Source organism: Mesoplodon bidens (assembly GCF_964165515.1).
Source record: "Mesoplodon bidens genome assembly, chromosome: 4".
NCBI classification, from domain to species: domain Eukaryota; kingdom Metazoa; phylum Chordata; class Mammalia; order Artiodactyla; family Ziphiidae; genus Mesoplodon; species Mesoplodon bidens.
Window position 1 is genome coordinate 118,640,581 of NC_138160.1, and position 25,843 is coordinate 118,666,423.

The 25,843-nt window shown below is 44.6% G+C and overlaps 1 protein-coding gene across 4 annotated transcripts in view; it reads right to left on the reverse strand.

Annotated features, from left to right (window-relative positions):
- Positions 1 to 25,843, reverse strand: part of SIL1 (SIL1 nucleotide exchange factor) — a 303,875-nt gene that overhangs the window by 217,756 nt on the left and 60,276 nt on the right. The window contains exon 2 of one of the 4 annotated variants that reach the window (XM_081230896.1): positions 24,241 to 24,375. The exons of the other annotated variants lie outside the window; for them this stretch is intronic. Coding sequence (XP_081087022.1) covers positions 24,241 to 24,272 — 32 coding nt within the window. The 5' untranslated portion in view covers positions 24,273 to 24,375. The remainder of the gene's footprint in view (positions 1 to 24,240; positions 24,376 to 25,843) is intronic. 4 annotated transcript variants of the gene reach the window in all.

The following is a 25,843-nucleotide window of genomic DNA, read 5'->3' on the forward strand; positions in this document are numbered from 1 at the left end:
AAAGGAAACCATAAACAAGACGAAAAGACAACCCTCAGAATGGGAGAAAGTATTTGCAAACAAATCAACGGACAAAGGATTAATCTCCAAAATATATAAACAGCTCATGCAGCTCAATATTAAACAACCCAATCCAAAAATGGGCAGAAGACCTAAATAGACATTTCTCCAAAGAAGACATACAGATGGCCAAGAAGCACATGAAAAGCTGCTCAACATCACTAATAATTAGAGAAATGCAAATCAAAACTACAATGAGGTATCAACTCACACCAGTTAGAATGGGCATCATCAGAAAATTTACAAACAACAAATGCTGGAGAGGATGTGGAGAAGAAGGAACCCTCTTGCACTGTTGGTGGGAATGAATGTAAATTGATACAGCCACTCTGGAGAACAGTATGGAGGTTTCATAAAAAACTAAAAATAGAATTACCATATGATCCAGGATTCCCACTACTGGGCATATACCCAGAGAAAACCATAATTCAAAAGACACATGCACCCCCATGTTCATTGCAGCACTATTTACAATAGCCAGGTCATGGAAGCAACCTAAATGCCCATCGATAGAGAAATGGATAAAGAAGATGTGGTACATATATACAATGGAATATTACTCAGCCATAAAACGAACAAAACTGAGTCATTTGTTGAGACATGGATGGATCTAAAGACTGTCATACAGAGTGAAGTAAGTCAGAAAGAGAAAAACAAATGTCGTATGTTAACGCATGTTTGTGGAACCTAGAACAATGGTACAGATGAACCGGTTTTCAGGGCAGAAGTTGAGACACAGATGTAGGCAACAAACGTATGGACACCAAGGGGGAAAAACTGTGGGGGGGTGGGGGGGGTGCTGAATTGGGCGATTAGGATTGACACGTATACACTGATGTGTATAAAATTGATGACTAGTAAGAACCTGCTGTATAAAAAATAATAATTAAAAAAAAAGAAGTTAGTGCTTCAACATATGAATTTTGAGGGGACATGAACAGAAGGGTGAGGTCTGTTCCTAAAGATTAGCTCATGCACTGAGAAAGGAAAATGAAGGACTGGCTAAGAAAGTGGCCTTGAGGACACAGCTGCTGACTGTGGGGGATGATGGCCAAAAACCCTAGGGATATGGGGACAATGATGGGGGTGGGGGGGGAGGCAGGAGGGAATGTCCAAAGTCAAATAAAGTCTTGAGGAAGTCTTAAGGAACTATTCCTCTCCCTTTCACAGAAGATAGCTAAATAATATTAATAGTAATATTTATGTACATAATTAAGAATATTTACTGGGAATTTGGGGTTGGTAGATGCAACATAGCCAACTATATCCAATCTCCTGGTTAAACAGAAGGGAAGGGGTCAGGGCACAACCTTTAAAAGAATGACACAGCTATAGGACATAACAAACTGATTACCAACTAGGTCCAGATGGTGGAAGATTCGACTTCCAGTAGACCTTGAGCCTCAGTATATGCTCACTGTAATACATTATTATAAAACACACCCAGCAGTGCCATGACAGTTCCGAGGCCGACCATCAAAGATCAAAAAGTGGGCAGTGGCCCAATTCCTGGAAATTTCTGCCCCTTACCCAAAATAGCTGGAATAATCCTCCCACTCATTAGCCTATAAAATTACCCAGCCCATAAAAACTAACCACCCTGTATTTCAGGGCCTCTCGCCTTCTGAGGTGGCCCATACTCTGTCTGTGGAGTGTGTTTCTCTCCAAACAAATCCACTTCTTACCTATCACTTTGTCTCTCACTAAATTCTTTCTGTGATGAGACATATAGACCCTGAGCTTCATTAAGTCCTGAGACCAGGTGTGTGATCTCAATTAAAAGACCATGGGTTCAATTCCCAGTTTGGCTGGGTTCAAGTCCCCAATCTGAGTTGTGTGGTTTCACTGGGATAAACCATAATGGAAAAGAATATTTAAAAAAGAATGTATAAATGAGTGTATAACTGAGTCACTTTGCTGTATAGCAGAGGTTGGCACAACACTGTAAATCAACTATACTTCAATAAAAATAAATAAAATTTAAAAATACCCACTCCAAAAAAAGAATATTTACTAGGTACTAGGCACCAACTATATATTTGACACTGTGCCAAGTGACTGGCATGCAAGGTTCCATTTAAGCCTCATGGAAATTATTCCAGAAGATACAATCACCATTTTTATTTTACAGATAAGGAAGCAAACTTACATTGGAGAAAGTCTAGCAGCCCTCCAAAGGTATCAGGTCCTAATGCCTGGAACCTGCCAATTTACCTTATAAGAAAAAAAGGTCTTCACAGATGTGATTAAGGATCTTAAAATGATTACCCTGGATTATCTGAATAGGCCCTAAATACAATCACAATGTTCTTGTAAGAAAGAGGCAAAGGGAGGTTGGACACAGGCACAGAAGAGAAGGTGATGTGAAAACAGAGCAGAGAGATTTGAAGATGCTGAACTTAAAGAATGGAGTGATGCAGCCACAAGCCAAAGAATGCCAGCAGCCACCAGAAGCTGGAAGAAACAAGGAACAGATTTGCCCTAGAGCCTCGAGAGAGAGTGTGGCCCTGCTAACACCTTGATTTCAGCCCAGTGATACTGACTTCAGACTTCTGTCCTCCAGAACGAGAACTAGAATCTCTACTTGTTTTAAGTCATCAGGCTTGTTTTAACCTTTTACAGCAGCCACAGGAAATTAATACCTCCAGCTAGTAGTGGCAAAGTCAGCCGCTGAACCTGGGTCCTTGTGACTCCAGGCCTGCACTCTTGAGCCCTGTGCCTTGCTCCTTGTCTGCACACAGCCTCCCTAAGCCAGACCTGTGCACTGATGGGTGGGCCTGGTGAGACTTGAAGTAATCGGCACCGACAGCTCCTCTATGGCAAGGCCCCCAGACAAGCCTCTCTCCCTCCTTCTCCCATATCAGAGCAAATGCTTATCATAGGCAAAACTAACATCTTAGTGTTCTAATTATCAGGTATGGAGAGAAACAGCCCACAGACCAACATCTTGATGAGAAAGCAAACCAAAGTGTCTAACAAAGGTTTTCATCTAATTTATTTGTTTGCACTTGACTGTTTTCCAGAACATCAAGAAGCTCCTAATCTCTGTTGCTTGCTCCATTTGGCCCGTGATTTATTCTTTCCCATACAAACACGTTTGGGGAAGAGTATCAGCTCCAAGAACTGCTCCCCCCATTTCCTGTTCCCCACCTGATGACTTCTCAGGGAAACAGAGCAAAGGAGAGTGCCACACTGAGTCCCTTTGTTGAAGCCTTTGAGATGAGCGGTGGTGTGAGCAGCCTGGCACAGAGATGCCTCAAGTTAACCAATTCTGAATTAACAAGCAAGCTAATAAACACATTGTCAGGGCAAAGGTACTGCATCTCAAAATGCACTTTTTGAACCTATTCTGACAAGTACGGTGAGCTTTATTTATAACACTTCAAAGTGAAGGTGGCAAAACACAGCTGTATGTTTTATAAAAATAATGATGTCCTGGTATTGGAGAATATTGTGGCTGCTGTGGCTATTAAATCTTTGCAGAGGAGCCAGTAACAAGCTGGGGGTTTCTGGGAGAACAATCAGCTTGCTGGATTAGCAAAGGGGAAGACTTGGGATTTACTAACGTAGTAAAACAATAGGTAACTCATTACAGTACCCAGAGTTCTCCTCCTTTTCTTTTTGCTAAATGCTTTTTTCTCTCCCTCAACCTCCTATCTTCCTTCATGGTTCTTCTAGCAACTTCCTACCTTATTGTCACTTGCCAAGAAGGTTCAATCTGATATTCCGTCAGTATCTCAAAATAACAATTACAGCTAACATTTAGAAAGTACTTATTCACCAGACATTGGGCTCACAACAGCCTTATGTCATAGGTACCATCGTTATCCTCCATTACATATGAGAAAGCTAGACTCAGTGGGGTAAAGTCACTTTTCCAAGGTCACAGAGCTAATCAGTGGCAAAGTCAGAATTCAAACGCAGATCTGACTCCAAAGTCCAAGCTCTTACCTATATCATACTGCCTACCTCCCAAATGAACTGGGGGCCTTACTACTGTGACCTAGGGAAGATCTTAAGGAGACAAACCCACGTATCTTTGGCTTGAGGCTCCAACTGCTCAGAAAGCCTGGCAAAAACTGTCCAGAAAATTTCTTTCCTTCCCCATTTCTCAGAGAGAATCATCTGGAAAATACAGTTCGTCCCAAAGAATCCTTGGGGGAATGTAAATGAACCTAAAAATGAAAGCAAGTTTACCCCTTCCCCAAACGAACCAAAACTCCTGGATTTAGCAGTACCTGAAGGGAGCCCACCTCTGCTCCCTCTACCTGCCTGAATCTCACTCAGCAGGCTGTCACCAACAAGATCCTCATTCCACCACCAAGGGAATAACGGAGAGTCCCCAAGTCTTGGGAAGAAAACCAAAAACAAAGGCAAAAAGGGAAGGAATAAATAAGAAGAGAACAAAGCTCAAACTCTTACTTATTATGTATCTGCAGGTTCTGGATTTTTAACCTTCTTATTAAAATATTCTGGCTCCAAATTCGTTTTCTTTGCTTAGTCCTAATTATTGCTTCAGCTCTCTTCAAATGGGCCCCCAAAGATGTTGAAAAATGTATCTGAAAGGTCACCTCCTTCCATGGGAACTGCAGGGAAATGCCCTGACATCTTGCTCCGAAATGCTATTTTGTAACTTCATAGGATAATACCCTAGAATTAATCAGGGTAAAGAGTTCTCCATTTCCCCCAGCAACAGTGCTCACCAGGGCTAGGCAGGCAAGGGGAAAGAAAGATGGTACTGCGAGAGAAAAGCCCCCATTTCCGCATCTAGCAGCACAGGCACAAAACAGGCTCCCAAATGCTACCCAAATCACTAGGCTAGTACTGACATCAAATTCCAAAGCTACATGTCACATGAGGTGACACTGTCCATTCTAATGGGGGAGGGGTCAGCAGGATGCTGGGAGATGAGGAACTGGGGTGGCAAAGATAGAGAATGGAGAAGAAATGTAAACCATAAATTAGGGCCGGAAGCCCTGCTGCTTCTCCTGCTAAGAGCTGGCAATGAAGGACTGAATCAACTTCCTAGGTAAGACCATGAAAGGGGATGTTAAAATAAATTGAGAGAGAAAGAGGAAAAAGATCAGAGGGGAGAAGGAGAGTTTTACTGCACCAGGTTTGCAATTTGTCTGCTCTCAGAGCTGAAGCTCTGAGTGGCAGGTTTTTTAAGGTTTATTTTAAGAGCTTTGAGGCCTTTGGGGGCAAAAAAAAAAAAAAAAAAAAAAACTCACTAATTCTACCTTTTTCAAAGTCTCCTGAATTTTGCTGTAATGGAGGGCATTTGCATGAAACAAGATGGATTCCTCTTAGAGAAGGGTCCATTCCTCAGAAAATGAATGTGTTCATTCATGTGCATGTGTGTGCATGCATGTGTAAGAGAAGAGAGACATTTGACAGCTGTTTCCATAGTAGTCTATTATTCCATCAGATACACAGGTGAAGAATATGGGGGGGCAGGGCTGGGGGGCCTGACCCTCCAAATCCTTGTGAACACAATAATTGGCAACTGGTTTTGAAGAAGTTCTTAGGATTCAAGGAAAGAAGAGAAAATCAGTGCAAATCAAAATAAAAAGAGATACAAGTTGGTTTACATTTTAACCTAAAAACAAACAAAAAAACTCAATGCAAGAAGAGAGAAAGAGAGAGAGGAAGGAAAGGAAAGGAAAGGAAAGGAAAGGAGGAAGGGAGGAAGGGAGGAAGGGAGGGAGGGAGGGAGGGAGGGAGGAAGGAAGGAAGGAAGGAAGGAAGGAAGGAAGGAAGGAAGGAAGGAAGGAAGGAAGGAAGGGGTAGCCTGATAAGCTACCTGAAATGTAGGCCATCACCACCCCTAGTTTGGGGACTCACTGGCTGATGCACCTTTAAATGACTCAGAATTATGGATGACAGTCAAAATGGGGTGGGAGGGTATAACAGTGCATTTTACCCATCCCAACCACATTCCTACAATCTCACACACACACACAAAAACACATGTTATATAGCCTGTGGGAAAAGGAGATGGAGTCTAACATTTTACCTACAATCCTGGCTAGAAAAAAGCTGTGAAAATTCTGAAAGAAAATATTCCTTTGAACAAGAATTGCAGAAACAACAGAAGGACCAGGAAATAGAGAAGTGAGAGAAGATTAAAGGAATAGAGATCATCATTTAGCTCAGAAAAGACTGAAGAGAGGAGGTGAAAGAAGTGAGAATAATGATTTTTGAGCCCAGAGAAAGTTGCTTGAGAGAGCTACTTGCTGTTCTACCAAAAAGCCACCTTCTGGTATCAGAATCTTCAAATACTTGTCTTGCTGGCTTATAGCTGAAATTCTTGCATTAAAAAAAGTCACTAAAGGGCTTCCCTGGTGGCGCAGTGGTTGAGAGTCTGCCTGCCGATGCAGGGGACACGGGTTCGTGCCCCGGTCTGGGAGGATCCCACATGCCACGGAGTGGGTAGGCCCATGAGCCATGGCCGCTGAGCCTGAGCGTCCGGAGCCTGTGCTCCGCAACGGGAGAGGCCACAACAGTGAGAGGCCCGCATACGGCAAAAAAAAAAAAAAAAAAGTCACTAAAAGGTGGACTTCTAGATAAATTTAAACACAAATTAAAGATTACCCCAGATGGACAGAGGATGGTCAGTAATGATAGCAAGTTAAGACACTGACTTAGTAGTAACAAGAGTGACCAAATACCCCGAATTAACCACAAGTCTAAGCCCTTCACAGGAGGAAAATAAGGAGAGAGCTGACAAGGAACTATCCAATGTCTTCCTTTTCTGAGCTTTATTAATAGTGAAGAGTCAACAATATCTAAAGCAGGTTAAGATAACCGTGTATAAGAAACAAGGAAAAGGAAAAGGCAGCTTTAGGTGGGAGAAAGGGAGCCTTGGAAATGAGTAAAGACCAGCACTTGCAGGGCTATAGTTCTCAATAAACACAGACCCTTTTTAGGAATTTAAGCCCATGTCTGCTGGCTTACTCTGCTCCCGACACACTCTCCTGCTCATATCCATGTCTGGGATTTCATTCTCTAAATCCAGGCCCAGGTCTTTGAGCACTAGTAACATTTAGGACCCAAACATTTACAAAGATGGCTGGATTCCTGCTTCTTCCTTTTTCTAGGAGCTTGGAGTGCTTCCCTAGCAAAGCAAAGCAGATTGCCTAGGACTTACCAGGTGGGCATAGCAGTACTGAGCCTACAAGCCCCTGCAGCTCCCTAGGTTACAGGCCCTCTGCAAGGGGAACAGTTAACTGGTCCAGGTCTCACTCATGCCACTAACATTTGCCACGAAAAAACAAGGCACTGACAGAAAGAGAAGTGCTATCCCCTCTGACTGCTCCATGTCTCACCCTGCTACTCACTCACATTCTGTGAATTTGTATCTATCTGGCCATCCTCAATTTGTCAATTCTTGTCTAATGCCCTTGTCTAAGTACTTAGGTAGTATTGCAAAAAGTGTCAGAGTGAGAAAAATCAGAGTGAGATAAATTTGCCATCATGGTCAGCTTCTGTGTTTGTTTTATTCCAAGCAAATGCACTAAAGCTTGCTTCCTTATAACAGAAAACCTAAAAATCAATGCCCAAAGCCCAATAACTACAAACTCCCCTTTCCAGTAACAAAATGCCTGGAAGAAAGACAACCACGTAAAAGGAAGCCAGAGAAAAATAGCCTCTCCCTAGAAGATTCCAATTAATGGTTGAGGGAAAGGTGGGGAGGACAATTAATAAGTAATGAACAAGAAAGAAAATCATCTTGATTACATTTATTTAGGAAACAAAGCATTATGAATGTGAGCACCTGTGTACCCAGTCTGAGTAATAACAAAATCCATTCTCATTTACAAGCTCATTCGTTCAATAAATGTTGTCTGATCATCTACTATATGCCAGGCACTGTTTCTACCACTGGAAAAACAGCTGTGAACATGACAGACAGCTGTTCTCATGTAACTTACATTCTGGTGGAGGGAGAACAGTCAACAAGAAGCAAACAAGAAAAATATCAAACACTTATGTTACCATGACAAAAGTAGTCACTTTAAACCAGAGAAAAGGAAGGGCCTTTCTCTTAAGTAACAGCAGAACTGAGATCTGAATGACAAGAAGTCAGTCAAGTGAACGTGAGGGAAGAGTATCCCAGCCAAAGGGTACAGTTGAAGCAAAGGTCCTCTATGTGAGGAACAGAAAGGAGTCACTGTGGCAAGGACACGGAGATCAAGGGGGACAGTGCAGGAAATGTGGCTGCCAAGGCAGGCAGGTGGGGATCTGCTCAGTAAAGGCCTATAACCAGGGTAAGGAGTTTGGACCTTATTCTAAGTATGATGGTAAGCCAGCAGAGAGTGAAAGGCAGGGGAGCTACATGGTCCTTAAGAACTTATTGCGGAAAGTTGGTAGCTTATTCCAGGACGTAGACTGACTTTTGAAAAAATTTATCTGTCCCCAGAAGTTTCGAAGGGTTTCATTTCCCAAGAGACATGCTCAACTGTTTCTTAATCTATAAGTCACTGAAGATGTACTATGTGAAGGGCACTGTGCTGTTTTACACACATTATTTTATTCAAACCTCAACCAACATTATGAGTAGATATTATCATTTCCATTTTACAGATGAGGATGCCAAAGTTCAGAGAAGAGGGGAAATGACTTGCCCAAGACCACACAGCATGTACAAGGTAGAGCCAGGGCTGGAACCCAGGTCAGTCTGACTCGAAAGAGCCGGGGCCCCCATCCACTTTGCTCTAATGATTCCTAACCCCTTTCCGTTTGGGGGGTGGGAGGAGAGACAATAGTTCTTTTGGGTGACCACTCAAACCTTCTGCCTATTGCTTTTCTTCTAACTGAAGCAGTCTCTCATATTCCCCAGTGAGGAACAAAGATTGGGGCCTGACTCCAAATACCTTCTCCAGGAACCTTCCCTAACAAACCAAATCCATTCTCACCATTCCATGCCCTTGGCCAGCCTTCCTTGGCACCTGCGGTCCCATCCATGGCTTCTCTACTTGATGGGGTATGAAGTCTTTGAAGGTACTATAATCCTCACCATTCACTGAGCACCTACCACATGCCAGGCACATGATGTACATTATCACATTTCACCCTAACTGCCCCAGCAGGTGGGTATCAGCATACCTTATTCAGATGAGGAAACTGAGTCACAGAAATACTAGGACAGGGTCAAAAACTAGCAATTAGCAGATGTGGAATTCTCTTTCTTCCTACAGAATGCAGTGCACACAGCTTACTAAATGGTGAGTGAATGAAGGGACATATAAACTCATCATGTCAACATCCCTAGCCCCATGAATGAGGAAGAAAGCATGGACACAGGTCAGGGCCTGCACACTCTAGACCAACACATCTCATCTTCTCAGCCAATGAAGGCTCCGATTCAGAGAATGTGAAAGACTCTCTCCTTCCTCCACCCTCCACCCTCACTTCCACCCCTGCAGGAATCAAATAAATCAAATTAACTTTCTTCAACACCTCCACCAAATACAATCCCATTACAAAGATCATTCCTCTCCCCACACCCCAGACCACTGGGGGGTATTTTATTTCACCAATTTGGTACTAAACAAACCTTTACAGAAAATACAACCCAGCTTATTTTTCATGGTCTCTTTTATGTCAACCACCTTACATGGTATTTTACAAAGGAGAAGTAGCAGCAACAATAGAGTGCTTCAAGAAACAAATAAAAGGGGCCAAGGCTGTTCACTACCAGAAATGGAAACTCAAAAGGCAACAAAAAGAGAAGGCTGCTCCAAATGGTGCAGTCCTAGCAAGAAGCAGGGCTACCTAACCAAGAGCTGAGCACCCCCACCCCCAAGCCAGGAACAAACAGGAATCAAGGCATGCTGGAGGCTAGGGGCCACAGGAGGAGGAAGAGGCCCACAGGAAGACAAAGCATCACCAAGTAGACATCTGATCGGGATCCTCTCTAGGGGACTCCTTGTTTTACTGAAGCATGACCACACAGAACAGCAGAAAAAGTGACCACAGGGACTTCCCTGGTGGCACAGTGGTTAAGAATCTGCCTGCCAATGCAGGGGACACGGGTTCAAGCCCTGGTCCAGGAAGATTCCACATGCCGCGGAGCAACTAAGCCCATGCGTCACAACTACTGAGCCTGCGCTCTAGAGCCCACGAGCCACAACTATTGAGCCCGTGCACCACAACTACTGAGCCTGTGCTCTAGAGCCCACGAGCCACAACTACTGAGCCCACGTGCCACAACTACTGAAGCCCGCGCACCTAGAGCCCGTGCTCCACAACAAGAGAAGTCACTGCAATGAGAAGCCCGTGCACCACAACGAAGGGTAGCCCCTGCTCGCCGCAACTAGAGAAAGCCCGCACGCTACAACGAAGACCCAATGCAGCCAAAAAAAAAAAAAGTGACCACAAAACTGAGCACCTCAAAGCCAGGTCATCTTTATGCCATGCCCAGCATGGAAAACAAACAAAATTAGCCAAATAAACCATTTGGCTAATAAAAGTTAACCACTTTTTATTCATCATTTATGTTGTGAAGGCAGCTAAGCACCTTTCATATAGTCTCACCAATACTTCACAACAACTACCCTGTGAGGTGGAAACTTATTATTATTTCCCAGTTAGAGCTAAGAAAACTATGGGTCAGAGAAGTCAAGTAACTTGTCCAAGATCACACAGCTTATAAGTAGTGAAGCAGAGATTCTAACTAAGTCTGCTCAATTGCAAGGGTCGTGCTCCTAACCACTATATGCAGCATGGCCTTCCAGCTGAGTAAGTGAAAGGAGCAGTGCCCAAGGCTACAGTACTGCTGAGGAAGGGCTCTGATCTAGGGTCTGGAACCACCTACCATGCACCTAACTCTTGGTCTGACAGAGTGTGACTCTGACCCAGGCTTCTTTATACCACAGGTTCCTCCTGCATCTCAGTCTTCCTGGCTACACAGTGGGAAGAATGACTAGAGCACATTTCCGGCCCTCCAGACACTGGTTGCTGCCAAGAGAGAACATGTGCACACCTGCATCAACCAGAACTGAGTGGTATACAAACTGCAGGTGCTGGCTTTGCTAACTTGGCACATCACATCTCAGGGAGGTGCCTGTGTCAGTGGCTTAAGCGGTACAAGGTGAAAGGGGTAGCCCTTGCTCAGTAGTGACAGCCAACACAGGGATGGTAAGACAGCAGGTTACAAAGTGCTTTGTTGCTGTCACATGTTAACAAGCGACAGGCATTAAACCTCCAGGCCTTTTTCTGGGAAGATGGAAAAATGCCAAATGCCAGTACTCTGAGCCACCACGTCTGCTGAGTGGCCAGGTGGCCCCAACAACACACTGACGGTGGGCACTGAGAGAGGACTTGACTCAGGAGGAACAAGGCAACATGGCATGGGGTCGATCTCAAGATTACCATTTAGCTGACTGAAGGAAAACAAGTAACCTATTATTACAGTAATGTTCCTTTTCTGGTCTTCATTCTCACTCTCTCAAAACCCATCCAATGTTCCATCTAACAGAGTGATCTGTTCATAGTGCAAATTCAATCATCTCACCACCACAACCACGACTAACAACCCTCCAAAGGACTCTTCTAGTAAATACAAAATGCCTTGCCACGGCTGAACAGGCCTGCCCTTGCCAACCCCTCCAACCTGACCCTGTACCCATCTCCTCTGACTCTCTGTGCTCTGGCCACGTTTTATTTCAGTTCCCCATAGAAGTCATGCTTCTTTGCTCCCCACCGCCGCCCCCCCAGGAGGCTTTGTAAACGTTGGGCCCTCAACCTGAAATGCTCTTCAACCTCACGTCACTTTGCTCAGTAAACATCTGTTTGTTCTTCACAATTTAACTCAAACATCATTTCCTCAAGGAAGCTTTCCCTGATACCCTCTTAACCCAGGATCAAGTCAAATCCCCTGTCAAATATTCTCATGGTACCACATTCCTTTCATTCCACATATTTATTACAATCATAATTTTACATTTATGTATATGGTTATAATTTGATTTGATGTCTATATTCCTCAATACTCTAAGCAGGAACTGTATATGACTTGGTCACAAGTGTATCTCAGGGCTTACTATAGTGTCTGGAATGTAACAGACACTAATATATATGTTTACTGACTGAAAGAAAAATTCAGAGAGAAGGAAAATGAAGCTCTGTCCAAATCAAAATGGTTCTGCTTAGAGAAGCTGTTCTCCTCTTGTGACCTTAAGACAAACTAATCTTCCCCTTCCCCCTTCCTCTTTCCCAAATTTCTTCCAGAAGTTACTTTCTATATCCTGCCATGGTAGCCATAGTGATAAGCTGGCCTACAGCCAAAAATAGACTAAAAAGATATCACCTTGTCTGAGTACTCCAGGCTTCCAAAATAAAAGTCCACAGCAAAAGCCCAGGCATATAGAAATATAATAACCTTTACCCAGTAAAGAGACTGAGCCAAACAACTAGCAGCCTCTGCAAGAAACAAGTACTTCCCAAGGCAGGCAGTGCCCCCACATGACCCACCCAAAGGAAAAAGGCGAAAGGAGCAAGGCTGCAGGCGACTGAGGCAGAAGCAGGGATACCATTCCCTAAAGGGATTTTTTTTTTTTTTTTTTTTTTTTTGCGGTACGCGGGCCTCTCACAGCTGTGGCCTCTCCCGTTGGCGGAGCACAGGCTCCGGACGCGCAGGCTCAGCAGCCATGGCTCATGGGCACAGCCGCTCCGCGGCATGTGGGATCTTCCCGGACCAGGGCACAAACCCGTGTCCCCTGCATCGGCAGGCGGACTCTCAACCACTGCGCCACCAGGGAAGCCCCCCTAAAGGGATTTTAAACCCTATCTTTACTCCCTGGATAAAGCAGAGATGTGCCCAAACATGAAATATCAAAAGTCTCCCTGAGAGGCAGCTTCAAAGTAGGTCTACAGATTGTGGCTCAGAGAAGCAACACCAGGGCCTGAAGAAACATAAAGCTCTAATTGAGGCCAAAATTCCTTTTAGAAGCAGGAGGGTCTTGTCCTTGTCCTTCTACTCTTTAGGATAGGCAGGTGGGGGTGGGGTGAAGGAAGCAGAAGCATTTACTAAGCTCTACTTAGTGGCAGGCATAGTGATAGGTACTTCAGAGACAGGGCTGTTAGTGAAAAACAAATGAGACATAGATGAGCACATACAAAGTCAGGCAGGTGAGGCTCAGGGAGGTTAAACTTGTCCAACAGCTAACGAGTGGCAAGGTCAGGAGCAAACCCAGGTCTGCCTGAATCCAAACACTCTTTTCTCCTACCCTAGTGCTGTCTTTGTGGGTCATCTATGAGCCCAGCTCTGCTCCTCACCCCTTCACCACCACCTTCCTATCCAGAGTGGGAACGCAGCTCCAGCAAGCTCTCTGGGTAAGGAGAGGCTGTCTTCTGCAAGCACAGCCTCAATTAGTATGTACATATAAATGAGGTACACTCCACCCCCACAGGTATGGAATACATTTCACTGTAGGGAGTAGAGCTCATCACCTGTATCTAAGAAGATGAGGCTTGGGGCTTCCCTGGTGGCACAGTGGTTGAGAGTCTGCCTGCTAATGCAGGGGACACGGGTTCGAGCCCTGGTCTGGGAAGATCCCACATGCCGCGGAGCAACTAGGCCTGTGAGCCACAACTACTGAGCCTGCGCATCTGGAGCCTGTGCTCCGCAATAAGAGAGGCCGCGATAGTGAGAGGCCCGCACACCGCAATGAAGAGTGGCCCCCGCTTGCCACAACTAGACAAAGCCCTTGCACAGAAACGAAGATCCAACACAGCAAAAATAAATAAATTAATAAACTCCTACCCCCAACATCTAAAAAAAAAAAAAAAAAAGAAGATGTGGCTGGATTTTCTGAAAATCCCAAATGGTCCCATAGGGATGAAGTCTCTCTGCCTTTCCTAGAACCCACTGCTGCTGGGTGCTAGGATGGTAAAACTTAAACCAAAGGATGGTGTATGCTCCATCACACTATGAGAAAGACAGTACCTTTAAGGCAGACAACCCTAGCTGAAGTTTCCATAGCCCCTCTAGCTATGCAGAGAGGGTAGCAACTCAATACCTGAATCATTAACATCCACAGGGCATCTCTTACAAGATTAAGCACCCATTCCCTGTGCTATAGTACAAGGTTAACCCTTCCCTTGCACTCATTACAGGATCTGCCTCTTATCAAATGCTATGCCAGCTGATTATTATGATAACTATTATGCCATTATAATAACATTATTGCACTTTTTTCCTGCACTTAACATCTGTTGGCTGATAGGTTTAACTGGTACATAAGCAATAATTACTCGGTGCTCTCTCATCTCCAACCGAGCCTCTAGTGTGACTCTTAAAGTTAAATCCAACTGCAGCAAATGCCCAGACCCAGCAGCAGTGGGAAACATGGTTCATGTGGGCTCAACCACCATATTTCCAGCGGTTACAGTACCAGAAACAGAGGCTCTGCTAGGTCCCTAATTGTTAACACACTCCCCCATTTCTGGGAAGGTGATGGAATTTGGGGGAAACACCAAGCAGCAAGCAATTTATTGTTGAAAACCCCTATAGGGTCAGAGGAGTCGTGTACAGGCCTCAGTACTGCAGAGGGACAAGCAGTACCAAATCACAATGCTACACACCACAGCAAGAGAAGGAGGAAAGGAAAATGCATTTCTCCACTGGGAGCTCTCAAATAAATGGTTCCCACAGAGCCATTCTGCCTGCTTTCCTATACACACTTCTTGGCAACTGCTGGTAAATTGGCAACAGAAGGAGGAAGAGGGAACAGAGGGCTATCTTCAGGCCCCATTTTGAAGCTAAGAAATCCGTCAACCTGGCTGCTGGGCCTTCTTCATGCAGAGCCCACTAGGGGCCAGGATGCAGCCTGGAGTCCAAAATGGAGAAGCAAGTCCCACTTCCGGTCAGCCAAAGCCCCTGACACAGTATATATATGTGACTATATATGTCACGCTATATATGACTAAGTAGAGAAAGATGTGAGATTCTATGACTACAGAATATCAATATGCCTGAATTACACATTAGCCTTATTAAAGAAAAGGCAACCCATAGCAAGGCTGCATAAAAAACACATGATAAAACAAACCCCACCAGTAGACCAGGGCTGCCCCTCTTTGTTCTCTACCCTGTAATACACAGGGCTCTTTTTTTTTTTTTTTTTTTTTAAGGCAGAGAGGGCGGAAGGTTATTTGAATTTAAATTACCCACGAACACTATAATCTGTGTGCGAGGAGAAAAGGAACATTCAAGAGTGCCAAGCGCAGGCCTTTGGAACATGTGTGGCCGAGGCAGTAGTAGCCCACAGGGCTTTCTCCTTCAGCCTCAGCTTGCTACTACTCTCATCACTTGGGAGCAAGCAAGCCAGCAGGCATGGCCCAGGCAGCACAAAGGGGCACTGTCTCCTAGGTCTAGGGAGAAGATTATCCTCTCAGAAGGAAATTAGTATGAAGCAACAAAAAATGCACAAGACCAGTCATCCACAGAAGTAAGCCATCTGAGAAGGGAGTTTGGAAAGGTGTTTCTGTCTCACTCACCACTATATTCTCATGGCCAAGCAGTACCTGACACATAGTGGGTGCTCAGCAAAAAACTGTAGATTCGGGGCTTCCCTGGTGGCGCAGTAGTTAAGAATCTGCCTGCCAATGCAGGGGACACGGGTTTGAGCCCTGGTCTGGGAAGATCCCACATGCCACGGAACAACTAAGCCCATGCACCACAACTACTGAGCCCGCATGCTGCAACTACTGAAGCCTGCGCACCTAGAGCCCACGTTCCGCAACAAGAGAAGCCACCGCAATGAGAAGCCCGCGCACCACAACGAAGAGTAGCCCTCACTCGCCACAACTAGAGAAAGCCCATGCACAACAACGAAGACCCAATGCAGACAAAAATAAATAAATACATAAATTTATTTTTTAAAAAAACCCAAAACTGTAGATTCAATGGTAGCCAGAAAGCCTACTTAGGTTGGAACAGATTGAGGAGAGCTAGAATCTAGTTGTTCCTACTGTAACCTGTGGTAAAAGAATGACTGTGGTCTGCAAAGGATACATAAAAGGGAATCTAGAGAATAAAAATGAATCTCTCTCCAATATATTCCTGGTGCCCGAACAGACTGACAAGTGTATTTTGGTCAGAATACAGATATAGCCCTAGAAGGACAATGCTGCAAGGAAAGAAGAGGAGAGGCAAGGAGACAGGGGAATAAATAGGACAAAATATTTACTGAGTGCTTACTGTGTACATATCTGAAAACTCCAGGGGGAGTTTACAAAGGAAGAAATAGGAGCAGAGAGGTTAAATAACTCATCTCAAGTCTCACAGCTAGTATACGGTTTGAATCCAGGTATATCTTATCTACAGCCAAGAGCTTTCCACCATGCTTCACCCTGACTTCCTCCAGAGCTGAGTTGGCTCCCAGCTCACCTTTCCTATACTGGAGACAATGCTCCTACCTGTGCACACAAATCAACTTGGTAGTCATGTTTCTCAGTTAATTAGTTAACTGAAACTGTGGCTTGATGGTCTCATGAATTTCATATGCTTAAGAGAGCCCACTGGAACTTAAACCTGGGTGAACTAGCTGAGTTTCCAGACCTGCAAAGCTGCCAACCAGTGAGGCCTTGACTAAGCCATCAGCTGGTACATATCTCTATAACAACTCTCTTCAGCATAGCACAGGTTGGGGCTAGGTGAATAAAGATAACCTGAGCATGACCTCTGCATGCCCCCAATAAGTTCTCTTCAGAGATTGCAAAGGAGGTACCAGGAGCCTCTCCCACTCTGAGCTGTGTCAGTAATGCACAGAATTCTCTTTGAAGGCAACCTTATTCTGATTTAAGTAAGAACAGAAAAGGTAAAAAGTCAAAGATTTCTGCTTAGTTCTTAAAAGCAGTTGAGCCTTCCCTCCATGGTGCTCACTGCCTCTCTGGAGCTTCCAGAGACCTTCCACACCCATGACACCAGGGGCAGCAGACTGGAAAGGGTAAGATGATTGATTGATTGATTTTTGGCTGCATTGGGTCTTCATTGTTGCACGTGGGCTTTCTCTGGTTGCGGCGAGAGGGGTAGCGCTACTCTGTTGCGGTGTGGGCGGGCAGGGGCCTCTAATTGCGGTGGCTTTTCTTGTTGTGGAGCACGGGATCTAGGCACGCGGGCTTCAGTAGCTGTGGCACACGGGCTCAGTAGCTGTGGCTCGCAGGCTCTAGAGCGCAGGCTCAGTAGTTGTGGGGCACGGGCTTAGTTGCTCTGAGGCATGCGGGATCTTCCCGGACCAGGGATGGAACCCGTGTCCCCTGCATTGGCAGGAGGATTCTTAACCACTGCACCACCAGGGAAGTCCCAGGGTAAGATGATTTCCAATGTTGTATTCTGAAGATACCAGTGGTGAGGATCAGCCAGTGTTTCTAATGGAAGTGAATACCCTGGACAAACTCAGGGGAAACTAAGAAGTACTAAAACACACTGTCTCTCAGGGTTGTCTGTTTATTTTGCCTCCTGTATGAGAGCTTTCATCAGTTAAAATTGTTTTTTTCAATGCTTAGGGAAGCTGACGATTCACCCAGGTGCACAACAGCTGCCGGGAAGACCTGTGGGAAGGGACCACCCAGCAAAGGCAGGCTGTGTATGGTGAGGAGGGTCTCCCAGGGCACTCCCAGGGAGTGCCCTACATGCCAAACCATATGTTGTCAGGATATTAATCCAAACCCATCTTGCACACTTTACAATGTTTACTCTCTCTGGGATGTGGAGCATTAAATTATATCCAAGGACTACATGAGTCCTTCCAATTCTATTCCATACTTACTTCTTTGCTCAGAAGATTTGTAACCGGGGCTTCCCTGGTGGCGCAGTGGTTGAGAGTCCACCTGCCAATGCAGGGGACATGGGTTCATGCCCCGGTCCAGGAGGATCCCACATGCCACAGAGCGGCTAGGCCCGTGAGCCATGGCCACTGAGCCTGCACATCCGGAGCCTGTGCTCCACAATGGGAGAGGCCCACGTACCGCAACAAAAAAACAAACAAACAAAAGATTTGTAACCTGGAAACAAAGCCCTCTGCCTAATAGCAGCAATAACACTCAGCAAAGAATAGAAAACCAGACTGTCAATTCAAGCTTCCCTAAAAGGTATCGCCCCAATGGAGCCTTAATTTACCCTATCTAGAAAATGGAGAAACCTACTACTGACCCGTTTTTTCCAGAGAAGACAGGCCTATGTAACTAGATTCCTAAAGAGGGAAAAGCTAGAGAAGAAAGAGGAAAGAGAAAACACCACAGCTCCACCTCCTGCCCCTACTGCAACAGCTCTGAAAACCTGTAAGAGAATTCCAAAAAGAGAAGACTACCTCACTGCCATAAGAACTTAGAGCAAGGGGCATGAATGTAAACTAAGGCTACCCGGAACAGTCACAGCTCTACCCTGACTAGCTATATGGTCCCAAGTAAGTCATTCAGACTCCCCAAACCTCAATTTTTCACCTCTATAAAATGGGGATGATGTAAGGATCAGATAAAACAATGTATCCAAAAGCCCTTTAAAAACAGTAAAATGTTGAACGTACTTTAGGCCTGATTGTCATTCTAAGACCCCTAAGTGAGAAACCCTAAAACACTTCTGGGGACCAGAGAAGCAAGGCTGCTACCTCTGAGAGGCAATCTACAGTGACTGGGTCTAGGTGTTTACAGAGAAACCCATGCTTCAGGACTAAAGTGGGAACAGAGAATTTGAAGAGGAGATCAAACTTAGGCTTGCTCAGGTACATTAAAAAAATAACAATATATGTACATGGTTCAAATTAAAGAAAGCACACAAAGGTATACAATGAAAAGTCAGTCTCCCTCCTCTCCTGTTCTCCAGCCACACAGGGGGTCTCACCAGAGACGACCCTCTTTTCAGTTTCTCATGTATTTTTCCAGATATTCCAATTAGCTAGTTTCTACCGCAGATGAGGATACCACTGGTGGCAACACTTTCAGACCTGCAAGTAATACCAAGCAGTAAGCACTGCCATGGGCCCTTAGAGACTATGAAAAGAACAGGACAGCCAAAGGAAAGATAATGCCCTCCAAGAGGCTCCATAGAGGTACAGATTTCCTTCTGGCTATTATACTGCTTTGCCCCTTGGCTGACCACATTTAGGCAATGATTTTGTACAATATATTTTCCTTTTGGTTGTGCTTGCTCATCCAGAACCCCTTCTCAGAGAAGCCATTAACAGGAATGGTCTCTAGGACTTCGCACTGTACCAGCCTGACCACCAGGCCCTTAGAAGTCGACAGAAGCAAGAAAAACCATCAAACCTGCCTCAGCCGAGGCTGGGCAAAAAGAGCAAAAATCACGTATGTCCCCAGGACACCATCTTTCTGGGGACAGAATACAAGGGAGGATGAAGCCCAGACTGTGCATGGTCTCTGCAGGACTCTGCTCAAGAAACTAAGTCACTACCCACAGAAAGTCACAAGATGCTCTCAACCCAAGCTAGGCTTTCACCAAAACTCCCTCAAAGGCTTTCAGATTATGCCCTCCCCTCCCTTTCTTCTTCCACAAGGAACTTAAATGTGTGAAATTTCAGCCTCTACCCAAAGGTCACAAATGGATAGTGTATAGGTCAAATCTATACCACAGATGTGCTTTGGTAGTCCTCGTAGATTTCACATTAAAATCTGGATTTCTAGCTTCTCTTGTAATATGAGATGAGGAGGCCACTAAAGCCACACTCACCCATGGCAATAATGGGCTGAGTAGCAGCTGTCCGCCATGGAGCTCATAAGTTTGACACAGCCCAACATTCCCTGCTGCCTCACACTGGTTCTGACCCGGCCCTGGAAAATCTTTGAGTTGGATACCCCTGGCCAGTGAGTGACAGAGAAGGCTGATGAACTGGTAGGCAGAGGAACTGACCAGATGGCTGGATTCCTGGATTCAAAAGCATGTATTAAACACCCTCTATGTGCCAGGAATTGTGCTGGGGGCTGGGTACACAAAGAAGAAGAATGAGGGAGGCAGTTTCTGCCCTCCGAGAATTTCTAATCAAGTTGGGAAGATAAGACTTACTCAAAAGAATCAGACTGTTTCACACAAAGGGCTCTGGGAGTTGAGTGTGCCAGACTCACTGTGATTAGGGATCAAGGAATATTTCAGGGAAGAATTGAAATTTGAACAGAACTGTTAATCATTTCTCAGGCATTCATGTATTCATTTATTCAACAAGCATTTATGGTGTCCATGTTACACTCAGCTTATGCTGGAGACAAAATAAAGCACGCCCATGTCCATGAGATGCTCATACAATAAGAGACAAAGCAATGAACCAGGATAAAGTATGCTGAATTCTATAATCAAAGTGTTGCTATGGGGATACAGATGAGTAGGTATCAGGCAAGGCTGACTGAAGAAGGTGGATCTGCAGCACAAAGTAGGAAACTAAGCAGAGAGTACTCTGGACAAAAGAACTGGCAGAGACGCAAACATGCAGAATGATTACAGGACCACGTGGATCAGTTTACCAGGAGCAAAGGGTACTTGTAACGGTACAGGATATAATTAAAGTGGTAGGACAGGGATACACCGTGATAAGCATGAACACCAGGACAACTGATACATATGGAATTTGTTTAGCAGCCAGTAAGTGCCATTGAAAGCTTCTAAACATGAGTGTTCTCCAATCAGCACTGTATTTAGGAAGACCCTAACGGGCAGTGGTACACAATGTCCTGGAGGAAGCCTAAGGAAAAGACAGAAGGAGGCTCCTATAAAAAACTCAGGTACAGTTCCAGGAAACAGAGGAAGCAGTAAGACTAGACAAGAAAGATACTGCAGAGGCTTGCCCCAAATTTTAAGACAATGGCATTTCTTTGAAAACACTCTTTAATTTCTGGGGTTTGTTACCTACTCAGACTGGTCTTGCCCCCAAATAATGAGGTTTTACCCTATTTGCTTCATTCAGAGAAGTAAGACACAGGCTATAGTTATGATGCTCAGGATTTTTAAAACCCCAGCTTGAAATCAATATAATGGGGGGCAGGGCTTCCCTGGTGGCACAGTGGTTGAGAGTCTGCCTGCCGATGCAGGGGACACGGGTTCGTGCCCCGGTCCGGGAAGATCCCACATGCCACGGAGCGGCTAGGCCCGTGAGCCATGGCCGCTGAGCCTGCGCTCCACAATGGGAGAGGCCACAACAGTGAGAGGCCCACGTACCGCAAAAAAAAATTATATATATATATATATATATATATATATATATATATAATGGGGGGCAGTAACTTCAGGGGCTTTTTCCCCACTCCCACCCCCATTGCTACACTGAACCAGTTGCAAATCTCACAGGAAAAGAGCCAACTTGAGCACAAAATCCAGGTCAGTGTATTTGACTATGCCCCTGTGACCTTGCACAAGGCCAGAAATGGGCATACAAATCAGAAGAAAGCTGTGACAGAAGTCAAAGTCCCCTTAATGAGCTAATGGCTTCATGTCTGGCTGAAAAGCAGAAGGCAAGAGACAAGGAGAACACATTGCCTCAGAGGGCTGCAGGCAGACTCTGGACCAGCCAGCCCTGCTCCATTAAAATCAGGATGTCAGACACTGAACAGGAAACAGAGCACCCTGACTGGGGCAGCCAGTTAGAGAGAGCCTCAAAAAGGTGAGAACTAAGCCGAGTAAGGAAAGAGATGGCAGAGAAGCTGCAAACTTCCTTGCTGTTCACAACTTTTAGTTATTTAGTATGAGCATGATCAGTGTGATTGATAGGAATAATAAGCCAACCAACAAACACAATGATGCGATGCTTAAGGTCACACTTGCCCAGTCAGCATAACTTACCCTCTAACCAGGTCAGGAACTGGAAACTACTGTTGCTGTCATTATTGATAATAATATATAGAGCACTTACACTGTGCCAGAGGATGCACTTTCTGCAATTCTCAATTCAGTTACAAAAGTAGCTATTACTATTCCCATTCTACAGATTATAAAATCAAGGCTTGGAGAAAATAAGTAACTTGTTCACATCTGAAATCTAGTAAGTAAAGAGCAGAATAAGAAACCAAGTGAGCTGACCCATGAGCGGGTTTTTTTTTTCAACTGAAGTATAGTTGATTTATAATGTTGTGTTAGTTTCAGTATGTATATATTTATTCTTTTTCAGATTCTTCTCCATTATAGGTTGTTTGTTTATTTGTTTGTTTGTTTGTTTTGGCCTCGCCACACGGCATGCAGGATCTTAGTTCCCCAACCAGGGATCAAACCCATGCCCCCTGCAGTGGAAGCACGGAGTCTTAACCACTGGACCGCCAGGGAAGTCTCTCCATTATAGGTTATTACGATATACTGAATATAGTTTCCTGTGTTATACAGGAGGTCCTTGTTGTTCATCTGTTTTATATATAGTATGTGTACCTGTTAAGCCCAAGCTCCTAATTTATCCCTCCCCACCCCTTTCCCGTCCGGTAACCATACATTTGTTTTCTATGTCTGTGAGTCTGTCTCTGTCTTGTAAATAGGTTCACTTGTATCATTTATTTTAGATTTCACATATAGGTGATATCATATGATATTTGTCTTTCTCTGTCTGACTTACTTCACTTAGTATGATCATCCCTAGGTCCATCCATGTTGCTGCAAATGACATTATTTCATTCTTTTTTATGGATGAGTAATATTCCATTGTATGTATATGTGTGTGTGTGTATATATATATATATATATATATATATATATATATATATATAAAACACATCTACTTTATCCATTTATCTGCGTTGGGACACTTCGGTTGCTTCCATGTCTTAGCTATTGTAAACAGTGCTGCTATAAACATTGGACCCCTGAGTGGTTTTAAACCACCTGACATACCATTTATTCCTTCACTTTCTTTTTCTTTTAGAAATGTTTTAAAGGTTTGCTTGGATCACAAAATAAGGTCCACTGGTTCACTGGCTCCATTCTTTACAGAACACACAGCAGTCTGGCCTGGGAACTACTTCACTGTTTCTACAACAATTGGAAACTTCAAATCTATTTCCTTTGGGATAAGAGCAAAAGGAAACACACTTCAACATAAACAGGAGAAAAATCAGGGCTTCCCTGGTGGCGCAGTGGTTGGGAATCCACCTGCCAATGCAGGGGATATGGGTTCAAGCCCTGGACCAGGAGGATTCCACATGCCGCAGAGCGGTGAAGCCCGTGCGCCACAACTACTGAAGCCCACGCGCCTGGGGCCTCTGCTCCGCAGGGAGAGAAGCCACTGCAATGAGGGGCATGTGTACCACAGCAGGGGGTAGCCCCTGCTCACCGCAGCTGGAGGGAGCCCATACGCAGCAACAAAGACCCAACACAGCCAAAAATAAATTAATTAAATAAATAAATTTTTAAAAAATCAGCATGATAGCTAAAAACCTCACTGGTGAGAGTTGTAAGATAATAAACAAGGCAGTCAGTGGAGGCAGGGCCTTCTCCCTCCCTAGAAATTTTTAACTGCAATAATATCTTGCATCTTTACAAGGCTCCAAATAATTCTAGCAACATCTATGGCCATCTTCTGTGAGCTCTCTGGCTTGAGTCTTGGCTCTGCCACTAATACACTGGTGGCCCTAAAAAAAGTATATGGCCCATTTCACTTCTCTGGGGCTTCTTTTACCAGTAAAATAGGAACAAATAGAAAGCAAAACTGAAGTACTGGGTGGTGACAGAACTAGAAGGGTACCTCCTCTTTACTCACCCAAGGAACCACAAACAGCCATCCCTTGGATCTGAACAAAACTCAGTCCTGATGTTTGCAATGAAACTGATATAAAGACTCCCTAGGATGATCTCTTCCAGCACAGAAACACCATGAATTTAAACTTTAGCAGCTGGGCCCAAGGGTGGAGACTTTGCTTCATGAATGTAATCAAATTCAACCCTCATGAGTACGAGATGCAGAGGGTCACAAAATCAACCTTAAAATCCTACCTAAGGAGCTGGCCTTTTACGCTTCCAATGTCTACTACTCACTGGATTCAAAGCATGACCAATCAATGTTTTCTGTATTGACTGTCCTACATTATGTTTCTTCCACTGAACTAAAGCCTGCTAGTTTTCTACAGTTTGGTCAGACAGATGCTACCTCCTTGGGAGGCTCATAGAAATGAGAGGCATAAGCATGAAACTATTCACAAATGTAAAGAGATGTCCATTTAAAAGTCCACTGGCATCAGCCTTCCTCACCAGACCTTTGGGATGCATCTCTCATTCTTCTTCCCATTTCTAGAACTCCTCTCTCTCACAAGACAGAAAGGGCAGGCAACTTGCAGAAAGGGAAGTGGCGAGACATGGATCAATTCACTGACTGCTGTATGTTTCTCTACCTGTGATGATAATAAGTGGTAATTAAAAGGCATAATCAAGAATACTTTCAGTCAAGCACTCCCTCTGGAGAGAGCACCAGAATCACAACTAACTGCTGAACAATCATTGACAGGAAGACACCGGAACTCACCAAAAAAGATACCCCTCATCCAAAGACAAAGGAGAAGCCACAATGAGACGGTAGGATGGGCGCAATCACAGTAAAATCAAATCCCATAACTGCTGGGTGGGTGACTCACAAACTGGAGAACACTTATACCACAGAAGTCCACCCACTGGAGTGAAGGTTCTGAGCCCCATGTCAGGCTTCCCAACCTGTGGGTCCAGCAATGGAAGGAGGAATTCCTAGAGAATCAGACTTTGAAGGCTAGCAGGATTTGATTGCAGGACTTCAACAGGACTGAGGGAAACAGAGACTCCTCTCTTAGAGGGCAAACAAAAAAAAGTAATGTGCGCATCAGGACCCAGGGGAAGGAGCAGTGACCCCACAGGAGACTGAACCAGACCTACCTGCTAGTGTTAGAGGGTCTCTGGCAGAGGCAAGGGGTGGCTGTGGCTCACCATGAGGACAAGGACACTGGCAGCAGAAGTTCTGGGAAGTACTCCTTGGTGTGAGCCCTCCTGGAGTCCGCCATTAGCCCAACCAAAGAGCCCAGGTAGGCTCCAGTGTTGGGTCGCCTCAGGCCAAACAACCAACAGGGAGGGAACCCAGCCCCACCCATCAGCAGACAAGCAGATTAAAGTTTTACTCATCTCTGCCACCAGAGCACCAGCCAGCTCTACCCACCACCAGTCCCTCCAATCAGGAAACTTGCACAAGTCTCTTAGATAGCCTCATCCACCAGAGGGCAGACAGCAGAAGCAAGAAGAACTACAATCCTGCAGCCTATGGAACAAAAACCACATTCACAGAAAGACAGACAAGATGAAAAGGCAGAGGGCTATGTATCAGATGAAGGAACAAGATAAAATCCCAGAAAAACAACTAAATGAAGTGGAGATAGGCAACCTTCCAGAAAAAGAATTCAGAATAATGATACTGAAGATGATACAGGACCTTGGAAAAAGAATGGAGGCAAAGAGCAAGAAGATGCAAGAAATGTTTAACAAAGACCTAGAAGAATTAAAGAACAAACACCTAGAAGAATTAAAGAATAAACAAACAGAGATGAGCAATACAATAACTGAAATGAAAAATACACTAGAAGGAATCAATAGCAGAATAACTAAGGCAGAAGAACAGATAAGTGACCTGGAAGACAGCATGGTGGAATTCACTGCCGTGGAAAAGGATAAAAAAAAAATAATGAAATGAAGACTCCCTAAGAGACCTCTGGGACATTAAACGCACCAAGATTCTCATTACAGAGATCCCGGAAGGAGAAGAGAGAGTGAAAGGACCCGAGAAAATATTTGAAGAGATTACAGTCGAAAACTTCCCTAACATGGGAAAGGAAATAGCCACCC